The following is a 15,948-nucleotide window of genomic DNA, read 5'->3' on the forward strand; positions in this document are numbered from 1 at the left end:
TGAAACAGATGTTTGAGCATCTTCTACTTCTGCACTGGGATTCGTCCCCCAGTCAAATGTAATATTTTGATTTCTTTTTCTTGAGATTGTTAGCGAAATGTCTACGACAACTATTAAACGACTATAATGAGACTGCATTAATGCGAAGCCGTTTTGCAAATACAGCTAAAGCCAAAAAAGGTTAGAAAAAAGAAATCCATTTTATGACGAAACTCCTGCTTTTAGTTGATTGCTCTTAATCCTAATCGTCCAGTACTTTGTATTTGATTCCTGTCGCGATAGGTAAATTGGCTTTTTGTCAACACTCACGAGATGTTTAACAAGCCGGCAGCAACACCAAATCAATACATAGTTCAGATGCAATAATTAACTTTAAAGTCCCTGCTGGAGCGTCTGTTGATGGATTCTGTTCTGCTTCTGGGAAACTGACCAAGAACATTTGCCCAAAGTGATGAGTAATGGTGAGAAGTGAGAACCCCAGTGGAGTCAGAAGTGAGGAAATGTTAATGTTCTATTTTCCAATAACTTTGGAAGACATTGAGTGGGATTATTCACCAACCAGTTCTACCTCATAATACGTCCGTCTTCTTTCTCTAGCTTCTTGTCATCCTTTCACGTATTCCTGTCATGTTCTATAATTACAAAGGCTCTGGTTCACGTAAGCTATGCTAACCGACTCATTATTCTCCTATCGACTCAAAAGTTGTACAGCTGGTCATGCGTTCATCATGCCGCCTCTTGACCCAGCACGCCTCGGCACAGATCCCCCGGGCTCGCAGACGGATGTTAGACTCGTCCGTCCATCTGTGGCTTTGAAGTCGCAAGGCAAAACTCGCGTAACATTCGTGTCTCTCCTCCGGCGCCGTTTGAGGAGTGCGTGGCGAAGCCTCCGCGGGGCTGGCCCAGTCTGAGCGTGTCTGCCCCCCCCCCTTCCTCATCTTCATTCGAGGCACTGAGCCATGGCAGGCACCACAGAGGCCCAGATGAGCACAAGCAGTTCTCCTCATCTCTCTCATTTTTCCTCGCGCTCCGGCGTCCTCAGTGATGGAAGCAGCTGTTGTTTGTTCATTAGCTTCTTTTCGGTAGCAGACGTACCCCACCGCGTCTAAAGGGAGCGCTCGTGCAAACGCCGCGCACAAACACCTCGTTCTCCTTTCAGCACACACACCTCTCTCTCTCTCTCTCTCGCTCATTATCTGTGTTTATCCGTCTAATTAGACCGATTGAGTTTTGTTTGCTCTGAAGAGTCTCGCTCGTCGTACGACACCGCTCCTAAAGATTGTGGCTTTTGTTTGATCGGTCGGGAAGTCTGAGGAAGAGCAGAGGCACGGGCGGATCAAACCTACGGGATGCGTACATACTTTTTTTGTACAGCCTCAGAACAATTTCCTTCTGTGTGCGAATCAAGGCGAAAATGCAAATGTCTTTTCAGGCCACACACTCTGATCTTCACGTGTCTCCCCACATCCCCCGTCCCTCTTGCCGATTCATTTGCATAACCCTCTGATATGCTTGTGAGTGCAAGTTCAAAGCTGTGCCGCCGTGACCTGTCCTCATACGTTTGATTGAGAGCGGATGCAGTCTGCCCTGATTTCCACGTTGAGCTTGTGTCGGCCTAATGCATGCAGAGCTTGTGTTTTCGTCCCTTCCGGTCTGTTGGGTTTGTCGGGGTTTCCCATCCTGCTACCGGTGGATCTGCACAAACTTTTGTTAGGACAGGGAATGGAGTGAACTTCTGATGGAAAGGCGCGTAGCTTCAGAACAGATTTATGTAACGCCGTCAAGTCGTCGTGCGCCGATACACAGAAGAGGCAAATCCTCCTATAATTGGCCCTGTCAAACATCTCATTTACAGCCTGCACAGTTTCTCTCAAATGTGACACTGTACAACACTCCGGTTCAGTAATGGCTACTGACCAAATACGTGTGCTGGTTGGGCCCTGCGCTGTTTCAAAAGTCACCTCAAATTAGTGGGTAGAATGAAACGAATAGTCACGGCCCGTTTCATGTGGAGCCATGCAAATGTGTGCGTCCACCGTTGAATATTAAGACAATAGATATCATCATGCACAGTGCCTACACATAGTGAAGCGGTTGTTGGTGTCGCATCCTGTTTCATGGCCATTTCCAGGTGTTTAACGGGTCATTTTTCAAACTTCATTTCTTAACCTTGAATGCTCACTGCACTGGATTTTTTGGAAACCCTAAAAATTCCCATCTCCTCTGGATTTGAAACAATGAAATATGGCTGTGAAGACACCCGTGGAACAGATGACGGATGGTATTGTTCCAGACTAGATGCATTTTGCATCACAGCTAGTCATCTGAATGAATTGGGTAGTGGATGAATGCACGCTGCCATACTGATCTGACATCTGCTGTGTTTGCGTCGTACCCTTGCTTGTCCTTGATTGACCCTATCCCCATGACAACTGACATCACTACAGGACGTGAGAAGCTGTGTGTGTGTGTGTGTGTGTGTGTGTGTGTGTGTGTGTGTGTGTGTGTGTGTGTGTGTGTGTGTTATGAACATTGAATATTTCCCCCAAACAACATCACATGAACACACACACACACACACACACTCTTTTCGACCCCTTAAAGGATGTTTACATGAAGCTACAGTGAGCTAGCCTCTCTGGCTTCACAGGCATGACGCTCGTCTACAGTGCGCCACTATTCAACTGTTACATTCATATGTGTTGGTAACAGCACATGGTTGTTTCAACTGTTCCCCCCCTCCACTGAGTTAATAGCTTGTTAACACTGATTGGTTGTCAGATTAATGATGACCTGTCTCACCCTCTCCTACTCGCCTGCGGCGGCCCACATCGCTGGCGTCTCGTCTCGCCGTCTTGAGTCCGTAGGCGGGTACGTTTTTTTAGGGGCCATCGGGCAGGACACCAAACTAATGCTGGGAGTCATTCCAGCCCAGTGAATGTGCAGAAGTCAGTTTGTGCCTCGGTTGACAGAATGCGTCTCATTAGCGTCAGGAACGAGGCGCGTACAATATGGATTCAAGTGCGTAGCTAATCAGAGTGACGAACAATCGCTGGGATTTAATGCCGAGGGTCGTGTGAGGCGACGGAGCACATCAACCGCAGACAGACATCTTTAAATGCGTGAATCTTTGAATACATTTTCATAACATCTGCATCGCCCTCTATCTCAGCCAGACAAAAGGAGTTTATTATGGTCTGTTAAGGACCGCTGAGGCAGTATTATATTTACTAAATAGAACCTATCTTAAGTATTTTGCCAACCAGTATAACGGAGCAGCTGTGGAGATTCTTAGAACATGTTTTTTTGCTTGTTGGTAGTTTTTAAAGCGTCGAGAGCTCAGGAACACTGCTGCAGACTGTCAGGGGCAGCAGAGCCGAGAGGCAGCTGCTGTTGTTAGAAGACTGCTCTGAAACTCTATAGCGGAGGTGTGCATGCTGCTGAAAAGTGGGGGAGAAAAAAACAAAGTTCTTTCAAGTGCTCCAGATTCCTCCTCTGGAGGGAGTAGTAGTACAGGCAAGTCTGGAGTGGAGCGTGCCGTCCTGACTTCAGGGTTTACAATTATAGAGGCTGGATCAGATCCCCGGAGAGAAACCTGATGAGGTCACGAAGACACCGAAGATGACGAAAGCCGGAGTGATTCCCCTAATTTCTGTCTCTGGGACAGTCAACAGGGAACCACCGAGACCTGTGTTGGTGAGATTGGGGGGGGGGGTGGTGATGATTCATTGAAGGATTAGATTTTTACGGTGACACTAGAGAACATTGCTTTTGTCGCTGATGAAAAAGAAGACGTGTATCTCTAGAGATGAAGAGCTTAGAGAGAGAGAAACCGCTGGGAACACAGGACGCACTCTCGCCTTTCAATTTTCTTATTTTCACCCGATGCCCGGTGGACTTAAAGTGGCTCAAGTGTTCGTCGTGGGGAAGAAGACCGAGCTCAGGCGCTAAATCGTGGCAGTGTGCAAAGCCTCTCCAGGGAGGAGCGCACTGTACGCCGATGACACTCATCAGAACTTGTAATGGATTCACAGTGGGAGACTGAGTATGAAACTAAAAGTCGTACATATTTGAAGCACTTCAGACCAAGAAATGCACTCCTGCCGAAACAAAGCCGAGTCAAATGTATTGTAAACGTGATACCGGGTACACTGGATATCAGGGATTACATACCATAAAAGGAGTACATTCACTCAACAATAGCAGATGGTTTGGAGCTTGTGGTTAGAAATGGCAGCGTGCTGTGTCGATGTTAAGACACTAACAGGAGTGGAGAGAGAGAGAGAGAGAGAGATATATGAAGAGCAACGCTGGATGAGGACAAATGAAGACAGAACCTCCAACCAGAGTCCTGCTTGAATGATGGGAGAGGTAATTTATCTCAGCACGACAGAAAACACTGTGATATAGGCCGAGACAGCTCTCCAACAGTAAACACTCCGGGAAGTAATGAGCCGACCGTCAGCCGGTGGTGGGGGTGATAGGAGGGGGGTGGGGGTGGGGTGGGGGGGGGCTCAGAGGGGGGTTAGATATCTCACTCACCTTGCCTCAACAATAAAATAACTCTGAGGGAGGAGAACAGAATAAAAAAAGATGAGTAGGATGAAAAAGAGGTGCTGAAAGTGAGCGATGGAGGAGGAGGAGGAGGAGGAGGAGGAGGAGGAGGGTAGAAAGTGGAGTTTGGAGTTAACAGGAGCAGAGGAGGAAGACGATCGTGACTAAGAGAAGCGATGAAAAGTTTATATGAGGGGGGGGGTGGGTGGTGTGGATGGAGCACATAGGCTGTATAACTCACACGCTATTTCAGCGCCGTCTCTTTTTTCAGCACGGGTGTTTCAAACTCTCTGATCGTGTATTCGTTGAACAATGCCAGCTTTTGTTTTTCCCGTTTGGGTCCTCCCCAGGGTCTGACCGAGAAACCGAGAAAGTAATCGCAAAGCAACGCGTCGGAACAGAAGGGAAGGTCTAGATTTTCAAAAGGTAACATTCAAAGAAAACTGTGTACAGTGAGGAAGACCAAACAGCCAGCATGATGTACAGCACATATTACATCACATCGTATCTCACCCATCAGCTCCTTTCACACTTTGTTGGACATGGACTCAGCCTCTTTCTCATAGACATCTTCTCAGTCCGTCTCCTCCTCCTCCTCCTCCTCCTCCTCCTCCGTCAGGTCGGAGGAGTTCGGTTTGAATTGTTTGCACAATCTTCTCACTGAGTCGTCCTCCTTTTGACCGTTCCTTCACCTTTTAATCAAACCCTGTCTTATTGAATGCCTCCTCAGTGTCCTCTCTGTGTCTTTTTAAAAGTAGTTTTTACACTGTGTGTGTGTTTTTTTTTTTTTTACTGCTTGACTCAAGAGGAGGAGGAACAAACAAACCGGGGATGTAGCTGTTCATGGCCGGTCGGTGCTTTAAACCTCCAGACCAGCAGGGCTCCCCAACCGTTGGTCTTTCAAGCAATTTTGAAATAGTTCTCCGATATGAAAACGGTTCCATATCCTATTTTCTTGTATAAATCTTTTTGTCCCTAGAAATGTCTGTGTATTACTTAGAGTTGGCTTATCTTTCCCCTCAACTGCAGCGCTGCTGTTGAGTCCCACCCAGCGGCTCGTCCCTGTGGGACCGGACAGGAACTCTGTCTGTAGCATTTGGGCAGTCGCACACGCACACGCACACGCACACACACACACACACACACACACACACACACACACACACACACACACACACACACACACACACACACACACACCTACGCTGTGCGATGTTTGGGTCATGGAAATGGGAATCATCTGACATGAAATGGGCGCTGCTTGTCCTCTGTTTGCTGTTTTGAGTGCTTGATTCCATTGGCTAAATAGAGACAGAGACGGAGGGGAGTGTGTGGTGTATATATATAGTATAATATATATATATATATATAGATTTTAACTGTAATGAAGCTCTAATTCTCATCCAGACGTCGTCTCAGAGTCCCTCTCTTTGAGATCAATAGAGCAGTTAATTGAGGGTGCACCGAAACCGTCGGATTACTTTACGTCTTAACGCTCAGAGCTGAACCTTCGCCCCGCAGGGTCAGTACGACGGGGAAACTCCTCCCTCTCCACAGAACGGTGTGAACGCAGTACATTGTCTCAGGGACACCCGGAGCTGAGCAGCGCGTCTCCAGCTTCAATAAAAGGCAGTTATAAACAATATGTGAGGAGCAGGTCAGCGTTTACGAACTCTGAGTGTTCAGAGACGTTTAGAGTCTTCGTGTCTCTGAACGGTGTTTTTGTTTTCCCTCCGTTTGTCGCTGGAAGGCAAAGATGTGCTGTAAGTTGAGGGGCAAATGCAGGGCAGAATTAATATTTCATTAATGTATTTTTCCCCCCTTTTTTAAATCCACATTGAGTTGATACTCAAGAGGATGTGTGGGTGGTACCAGGTGGATTTTGGGGCTGTTATCAGAACACTACGGTGGAATGTGTGTGTTTTTTCGTTGGAGGTGGAGGACAGAGGAGGACTTTGAATACTTTCCCACGCTACCTGGTATCTCTGGTCCCGAAAACAAACCATTCCGATGATCGGAACAGGACCTCATAACCCGAGGTCGTCCCGTCTTCAGGGCGTTGTGCCATCTGTTCTTCTCCTGATATCATTACGGTCTTTAAATGACTTTTTCATTCATCTTTAATGGAGTTTCATCTTGATCTCCATTAGTTCCTCTCGTCTTGTCTCTTGCTTCAGGCCATACACCAGTGCTGTGTTTTTAATAGTATAATGACAATGTTCTTTAGGCCTCTCTCTGTGTGTGTGTGTGTTTGGGTTTAATTGTACTGTATGTGTGTCGAGAAAGACACAACACATTGTTAGTGTTTCAGCTTCTCTGTCGTCACTCATCATCTCCTCCCTCCAACAGGGAGGTCTTAGTTATGATGGTCTATTATTTAGACATCAGCTCCATAGCTCCTCTGTGTTTCTGCTCTCGCGGTGGGTTTTCTACAGCGGGTAGCAGCCCTTCGTTAGCTCAACAGTCTAATCGGTGCAGTCACATGACCTTTTGGAGGCCCCCCCCCCCCGTTCCTCCCCATCAAACACAACAGGTGGGCCGGCTCCTATCTCTGCCCGGTGTGGAGGCGACGGCAAGCTTCAGAAGCAATCGCGTCACAGAGACGCTCCCTACTCGCTGACAGACCACCTACCGCGGTCAAGATCTTCTGTTCCCAATAGGCACACTACTTCAAATGGTCTCGAGGACTGGGGGGGAAAGGGGAAGAGGAGCCCTGCTGGAGGAACGCAAAGTTGATAAAAGGAAAAGAGGCTCGAGCAGACATCTTTGAACACGGGTGAAGAGCAGGCTGATAAGAACTCACAGGGCCCCACAGCACGCCTGTGCTTTTAAAATCCAGTCAGTTCAGCAACTTTATTTCCTTCACACTGTAGTGAGTGGAAATCTTTTCACTTATCCAGGAGCTCATTACTCCCTGTCGTTTTGGAGACCTCAGTGTCACTTTTGAACTGTGAGAAGTTTCAACACTTTTATGAAATCTAACCTCGTTTTGATACTGGTTTATGGTCGGCATTATTCCAGCAAAAAGGCATTCAATGTATTTACATTACCTCTCCATATGGTAATTTCTTGTTTTATTTTGGCGGGGACTTAAATTGCACAAGGTGTTCATAGTAAATGCCTTATGTATACAATCCAGCATTGCTGGTTGTAGTTTTACCTCAATTATGTCTTCAATGTGTACTTTTCTCCTTTTGGAAGGACTTCTGTCCGCTCTGTGTTCTGCCTCATTATTTGGCGTTTTTTTTTTTCCCAGCTTCCTCTTGGACGCGTGCTTAACATCATGCACCTGGGTGATATGTTTTTTTTATATAGAGGTCGACACCCAGAAACACATCAAAATGAGAAAACACAGGAAGAGGGCGGGGTCTCTGCAGGTACAGACGAAGTGACGATTGAGAGAGAGATTACTGCTGCTGCTAGTTCACACTAACATCATTGGTTAAACAGTCAGCGGTCACACACACACTGACTGTTGGTGCGGCCTCTTGCACACAAGCCCAAATCCACTGGGCTCTTCTGCTGCTCATGGATTAGTCTACAAAGCGTCTCGTAGACGCACAACAACACAGAATCGATAGCTGATTATCGGGCAACAGTACGCTGCGCTCCTGATCAATTTCAATTTCCCTCTTCAGGAGTTGCATATGAATTTCAGGATGAAGCTTTTTGTTGCTTATGATTACAAGGATCCATTATTGGATCCCTGGAATACGTTATTAGTGACGTGTGTGTGTGTGTGTGTGTGTGTGTGTGTGTGTGTGAGACCTTTGACTCCGGTTGTCTTCTGTCACATCAGCGCCGCTCAGCTGTCAACGGACGCGCTTTCTAATGTGCGCATTAAAAAGTCGCCGACTCAGGGAAATGTTTTATCGCTTTGGCGTTTGCTGTTGGCGTTGAGCTCGTTTCCAAGGAGTCGTCTTGATTTTTGATCTGGAGTTGTGTTGACGTCGACAAGTTGATGATTTAGACGGCAAATGCTTCTCTCGGTCATGTCGTCAGATACGAGCCATCTGGCAGTGTGAGCCCAGCACTGAGATATGAAGAGTATAAATAAATATATATATATATATGTGTGTTTCAAAATCGGTATGTCCGATGACTCGTTTCCTGGGAGACTCACAGGATGTGAAAACGTCACGCGGTTGACGCACGCACGCTATTGAACGGCACCGTTTTGTCCATGCTGTCTCCTCCAGCACACCGTTTCCCTCCATCCGTCCTCCGACCCACCATTCACACCGAGAGCTGCGCTGACCTTGCGTCGACAAAAGCAAAGAGTTTTCAAGTTGTGACGACCGAAGCCACTATTCGCTCTGTCATCGTGTTGAACAAATGGAAATAAAGGCGCACGCTATTGAGCGATTAAAGACTACTGCTACCACAGCAGTGTATACTTTTGAATGAAGAGCCCTAGCGCCCCATGACATACACCGAGAGAGCGCCTTCATCTCCGCACACCCACGGAGATTGGTTCCACAGTTTGACTTCCACAGAACTACTCCGGCTACTCTGTCTGCCAGTGACACACACACACACACACACACACACACACACACACACACACACACACACACGCACGCACGCACACTGTGTATACAAACAAAGTCAGGGTCCTAATCTCCCCAGATGGGTGCTGCCCTCCTAACAGGAAGAGGAGTGTCAGTGATAACCTTGGGGCACAGGAAGTGACTTCACTGCATGTGGCCTATTTTGTGAGAATTACCGTGGAATGCTGCAGCCGCATTGATTTTTGTCTGACGCTGCTGTAAGCTGTAGAAGTAGGAAGTGTGGATTAGATGGGATGGATGTGACCTGGGGAGTAGTAGAGTCGGAGCAGTTACTGGGGCAGACGGGTCCTCTAGTGGAGGTCCGGCTCTGGGTGCGTCTGTGTTTGTGTTTGTTCACTGCGGCGTTCATTTGCTCTGTTTGTGATCTGGCTGATATGGTTGCCCAACTTTATTTAGACGGCATGGCCTCCGCTCCCTGTTGACATCATCGGAAGACGGCAACACTCTTCTGCTGGTGCTCTTTGACTCGTTCACATTTTCCCTTTTGCCAGTTTTTCTCTCAAGTTAGTATTATTTTTTTTAAAGCCAAAGTGGTTATTAGTGAGACAAGGTAAGCTGCATTTGAGGACTCTTTGGTTTTTTTTCTTTTGTTCACATCGTTCCCTTTTTCATAATTATTTCTTACATAAAGGCATCAAGCACAACCTGAATTATTGGTCCGAGATGTCTATCCTTAAAGCTGCGATATTTTACTTTCAGCCGAAGGAATAAGAATATTGATTTGTGCAGGTTTTAAAGGTCTGCGTAAAGAGCACTTCTTTGTCAGGGTTTGAAGGCCAGCGTGTCGGAGTGAGTCGCAGCAGACAGAAGAGCAGAGAGACCTCAGCCGTGACGGAGAGGACGGAGAGGACGGAGAGGACCGGCTTTAGACTGACCCGGACAAAATGTTCCGCTCTGTTGTCCTGATTTTACATCGGATAAATAGTTTTTTCCAATTTAAAAAATCTCAACCTTGTCTTTCCTCAGTTTCGATTCTTACTGGACAGTAATTCTAGGCAGATGTACAATCTTCCCGTTGTCTTTCTGTCTCTTTCTGACGTCATGATGTCTTCTCTGATGACTTGACGTATACGCGTTGCTCCTCAGTCCTCGTCGTCACCGCCTCCCTCGTCTCGATCGGTCCATTTTGTTCCTGGGGGATTGGAACCGTTCCATTCTTGCCCCTGTAATGGTCCTAATCCGCTTAGTGTAGTAATGTAGCCCGACGTTAACCCCCAACGTCTCCTGCCTTAAGCTCCACGTATGTGCGTGTTTGCAATCTTAATAAGTGTGTGTTTGTGTGAACGATAGAAGTTCAAAAACCCCTTGGTAAGCCAAAATTGCCAAAACATGTTTCACAAAAAGGTTGTTTCATCTCTTTTTTTTTTCTTCTTTTTTTTTAATCTCAGCTTCTACTCATTGTGGAATTAGTTGTGCTTGTCAAATGTGCCAATTCCCACCAGTTCATTTCACATCCTACACTGGAAAGCCCTCAAATAGTATATATTTGTTGGCGTAGATCAAAAATGCTGTTTAAGGGCCTCGAGTATGTAAATATTTTTAATTAGCTAAGCGCACTTCAAAGTGCTGCTGTTATGAATATGCAGCGTTGTATTGTATCTTTTCTTTTTTCTTTTTTCCCCCTCGGTCGACAGCCATCTGTCTGCGTGTCTTTGATGCACACCACATGTCTACCCTGCTGTTCCAACTGCCAACGCACACACACACTCACACAAACTGGCAACACAAAGACGTGCACCTACAGGTTTAATATATGGAATACATTTTAATGTGACGCTTGCATCTCTTTTACATAGCCCTATAGACCACAGCCCCTATACCCAATCCTCTCCAAACACGTTATTAATAGACTCATTTCACGCGTTCGGCCTTTGTTCTGGAATCTCAGCGCTCGCCTGATGCAGTCCTCTGCAGGCTGATGGTGTTCACGTTATGGGATCTGAACTGTAACGGGCTTCACTAGTTCCTGGAGTTCACATTTTAAATAGGAGCTGTCAAAGAAAGGTGTTGGACATTGATTCAAATGCATGAATAATGTCCTCTGTACAGACGGTTATGTCTGCCCTGTCCTTTTGTTCTTTTAACAAAACAGCCATATTTTCATCACCCCCGAGCCAGACGGGTAGAACGCTCCGCCTGTGGAGCTCCGCCCTCGCTCTCTTTCTTTTAACCCTCCCAGACACACTTTTCTTTTTTTTTTTTTTTGCACTCTCACTCTTGCTCAATGTTCACTTTCATCACTTCCATCTTTTTGTTGCCATTCTCACATTTGAATCCTTTTGTAACAACTAAAAGTGAAGTTTTTTTACTCTAAACTTTCCTCTCTGTACCTTGCTCTCTGCCCATGCAGGCCTCAGGAAGTGGGTGTGTTGAGTTAGTTTAAGGGGGGGAGGGGGGGGTGGAGGAGAGAGAGAGGTAGGCAGAGGAGGGGAAAGGGAGGATACTGATCAAAATAATAAACAGCTGTGTGGAAGAGTGGGGCCAGTGGCCAGAGAGAAGGAGAGCGAGAGGAGAGAGGGATGTGGACACCGGTCCGAGTGTTTTGGGTGACTCTTCTGAGGAGCGAAAAGCCGAAGAAGAAACTTTTTTCAGAAGTTTTCTCGACAGGATGACAAACGAACCCACCTCTCCTCCCTCTCAAGAGGCAAAGAGAAGATAATCGGCAGAGCTTCGACTCAAAAGAGGCCGACGAGTCAAGACTACCGACTCAGGACCGAGACGCCAAGTCCTGAGGCGGCTCCCTGCGAACACGTGGCTCCAGGAGGAGAAGAAGAAGAAGAAGAAGAAGGCATTCTTTGACTAAGTGGCCCAGTCATGGGAGTGATTAGGAGGGTGTGATAGAGTGAGACCAGACCAGACCGGGGCTGGAGACCCGAGGGGCGGGTGTAGTAAGACAGACACTGAGGTGACTCTGTCTCTTTGAGCCCCCGTTACCTTCTACTCAGGGAAAGGAGAGGGCGCACCATGTGCCTCTTTGTGCTGCTCCTCTTGAACTGACTGGCAGGAATAGAGTGCTTTTTATCCGAATAATTGAGAGCAAATGCCACGGCCCTGCCCTGGGTTGGACTGCAGCACGTCGTGTAAACGGCTTCCTTCATGCCCAGAGGGGAAGTGCAGGAAGGGAAGTGCAGCGAAGCTGAACGAGCGAGCCGGACCTGTCCTCGGCCATTCGGAGGTCCACATCAGGCGGCCCGGCCCTCGAGACACAAAACGTTATCTCCCTTTTGCAGACGTCCCTCCAAGATTTGCTGGATTCCTCTCCCAGTTTTAGTGCCCCGTTCCTGGCCAGAGGACGTCAGCTGTCAGCCCCCAGCCTCCGCTCTGTCCGTCCTGCTGTGGCACCAATCGTCCCGTTAATCCTAGTCCCAGCTCTGAAGCATGACTGCAGGGTAGCTGTCACTCCAAACTCCGAGCATCGCTGCCTTTCCAAAGAGGATGCTACGAACATGTGGCGGGATTGGGCGAGCGCACGCACCGCCACGCATGCCCAAGTGCTGCCGGGGGGTGTGTGAATTGCCCGTTTTGGGACTGCAAATCCACTTTGACCCTCTTGCTTTTGAATTCCTGACGACTGCCGGGTTTCTCTGTGGTCGGATTCAAGTTTGTTCGTACTTTGGACCCAGCATCGATCCGAGCCTTGACGTTGAAGGTATCTGTTTTGACCAGAACCACCAGACCGGAGGACTTACCTGCCTGTGCTGACTCCTTCCGTCTGTTTGACAGTAGAGAACATGTAGACGCCGGTGGGAGCGGGAGGAGTCTGTGCACACGCTCCAATATGATTGGCTTGAATTTCGGCTTGCAGGAGCTGCTCAAAAAGCTTGAACAGGTACATGTTTACTGGTCTTGGGATGTGTCTTTGGCGTCTAAGTCTTTCTAACACCATGAACACAAACGGAGTCGCCGCTGATTCTCCATCTGTCCTTGTGTTTGTAGTCGTGGACCTAATGTAGTCGGCTTCATAAGGTCTCAACAGTCATCATTGCACTCATTAAAATGGTATAATCAGTTGTGGCCTGCTTTGCTAGGTATTAGAGAGAGCTACCATGCAGAGAGAGAGAGTTAGTCCATTAGTCTAGAAGGAGACCCACAGCTTTGAATTCTAATTCTAATTTGTCAAAGCAAACCTTTACAGTAATTGTGTTATTAAAGGCTAAAGACAAACAAGGGTTCGCCCAGTCAGGGTCCTTGTTGTGTTTCAGTGTGAAATATCTATTTTGAGCAAAAAGAATCATCAAAAGGAGATTTTCTTTAGGTGTGTTTTACCACAGTTTAACTGTGTGTTTAATGCGTTTATTCTGCCTAAAGCTCTAAGCGGTAGTTTTAACCTCCAACCAGCCCACTGCCAACACATCTTTATGAGATTCAGAACCCATTAACCTTTCAATTTCCCTCCCTGAGTTAGTGCTTCAGTTGAGTCAGTAGCTGTCTGTCTGTGATATGTGTGTGTGTGTGTGTGTGTGTGTGTGTGTATATGTATGTGTGCTTTTTTAAAATTTTATGTTGGTACGTCATTTCTTCAGTATCTTCACGATTAGCCTAAAGCTGTCGACGTCAATTTGAGATCCTTTGCCGGGACTGAAGACCTCAGTTTGAGTTCATTTCTATCAACAGGCCATGAATAAATCATAGAATAGAGGCAAACAGAGCCTTTCTGTAGCTGACACCGTGACCTGTGGCACACAAATGTTTTCTTTTTTGGTCGTGTGTGTGTGTGTGTGTGTGTGTGTGTGTGTGTGTGTGTTAAAGAGCAAGAGACAGAAAGTGACCTATTACCTCACTTAAGCCCCCCCCCCCCCCCCCCCGAGGACACACACCAGCATACATACATAAACCTCTGGCTCAAAGTAGTCTTTCAGTGGGTGAAATGAAATTTAAAGGGAGCTTTTGTAAATGAGTATATGTGCCTCTGTGTGGCCACACAGTCTGTGTGTGCCTTCTGTGACTGTGTGTGTGTGTGTGTGTGTGTGTGTGTGTGTGTGTGTGTGTGTGTGTGTGTGTGTGTGTGTGTGTGTGTGTGTGTGTGTGTGTGTGTGCGTGCAGTCAGGATTACGTCCAGTGGAAGGAGAAGTGCTAAAGACAAGGAAAAGGGAAGCACTTGGGTAATGACTTGAAACACGGCCAGCTGGCTGACTGACAGAGTGACTCTATCTCTCACTCTTATGTCTGTCCTTCCGTCTTTCTTTTCCTATATGTCTCTCTCTCTCTCTCTCTCTCTCTCTCTCTCTCTCTCTCTCTCTCTCTCTCCCCCTCCTATGACCTTTTAAGAGGCATTTGATTTGTGTCAAAAAGCCAGCGGGTGATTATCCTTTGCAAATCACAGTGGTGGGATTTTTGCTTCAGCCTTTGTGAAACGGCTATTGGCGTTCAGTGAATTGCAGCGCGGTGCCACGGACCACTGTGGTAATTGACAGTTGTTTTGAGAGTACTCTGCTTTTACTGCAGCTGGATTGTATTTTCTCCGTATATATATATATATGTGTACAAGAACACGGTTTACGGAGCGGTGGGGTCACACGGTCCGCTTACTGTACCGCATGTTTTTTTTTCATGTGCGCCTAACCTGCATCCACTCTGTGTGCCCATGTGATGTGCAGCATCCTCCATCCCTTCAAGGAGGCTAAAAGTACTCCGTGTCTCCGCCTTCATTTAACAGCCTGGAATCGTTGGCTGATAGCTGTGTTTGTGTCTATGTTTGTATGATAATGGGGGGGGTTTCATTACCGTATGTTGCCTCTAATATATGTTATCTACATGAGTAAGTATGCGAGCACATAAGTCTGTTTGTGTGCTTTGGCTGGTGATGAACAGTCCCTTGTTCGTGGCACGCTGCATTTACAGAATTCAATTTGCAAACTTCACTTAATTTACTGATTTGTGAAAGCTGAGAGCGCTCTAATTGCCTCTTAATAGCCTCTGTTGGTAATTGTAAAAGTATTTTAATATTGCGGAGACTGCATGGAAACAGTGCAGCGATGCTCCTTTCATTTTCCCAGATAAGGCCGCTTGACAGGAATTGTAAAAAGAAACGGTTTGATCGATTTCAGTAATTTCCAATCTGTAATGCAACAACGTGATGGACACACAAGCAACAACCGCAGGCACTGAAGATGGGTCATTTCACACACAACGACCACAATATTTTGCATCACCATACTATGTATGCTATATGTCTCATTACGCTTCTCTTATCTCTTATCTGCGCTCATTTCTTCCCATTTGCAAGTCTGTCAGTGTGCTGCAGGCGGTGTTACACTCATTCGTGCGGTGCTGGAGTCATTTCTTTATCTGTAGTTCAAATGGGTTGAACTGAAGGGAGTCCCACTAGAGAGAGGGGGAGAGAGGGGGGAGAGAGAGAGAGAGAGAGAGAGAGAGAGAGAGAGAGAGAGAGAGAGAGAGAGAGAGAGAGAGAGAGAGAGAGAGAGAGAGAGAGAGAGAAAATGGAGCAGTTTTACACATCTAAAAATAAAACATTTGACAGGATCCTCTTCTTGCGTCATCCCCCCCCCCCCCCCCCCCTTGTGCTTCCACCCTCACACACACACACACACACACACACACACCCTTTGAGATGCGGTTGTGTAATAGTGCAGCCTCGTTAAGGACACTTTGTCACGTTGTAATAATTGAGTTTAGCATTGCATACTGTGTGTCCCAGCATCAAATGATCAAAGCTCGATTTGCCGATGCCCTGGTTTAACCTCATGCAGCATCAGTATGGAGGCAGACGTCGCCTAGGGACTTGCTCCTGGTTCGGGTCGGCCTTGGAAGTCAGTGAAAGGGTAGAAGCTAAAATCCTTTTAGTCAAAGGCTCAAAAAGTAC

At 47.0% G+C, this 15,948-nt stretch overlaps 1 protein-coding gene across 4 annotated transcripts in view; it reads left to right on the plus strand.

Moving 5' to 3' along the window:
• utrn (utrophin) overlaps positions 1 to 15,948 on the plus strand; it is a 152,916-nt gene that overhangs the window by 76,931 nt on the left and 60,037 nt on the right. The window contains exon 1 of one of the 4 annotated variants that reach the window (XM_068724445.1): positions 12,799 to 12,954. The exons of the other annotated variants lie outside the window; for them this stretch is intronic. Within the exon in view, the coding sequence (XP_068580546.1) occupies positions 12,904 to 12,954 (51 nt within the window). The 5' untranslated portion in view covers positions 12,799 to 12,903. Of the gene's footprint in view, positions 1 to 12,798; positions 12,955 to 15,948 lie in introns of those variants that run through there. 4 annotated transcript variants of the gene reach the window in all.

This window comes from Cebidichthys violaceus, unplaced genomic scaffold (genome assembly GCF_023349555.1).
Source record: "Cebidichthys violaceus isolate CVI_PGR_0920_01 unplaced genomic scaffold, fCebVio1.0.p SCAF_31, whole genome shotgun sequence".
In the NCBI taxonomy this organism is placed as follows: domain Eukaryota; kingdom Metazoa; phylum Chordata; class Actinopteri; order Perciformes; family Stichaeidae; genus Cebidichthys; species Cebidichthys violaceus.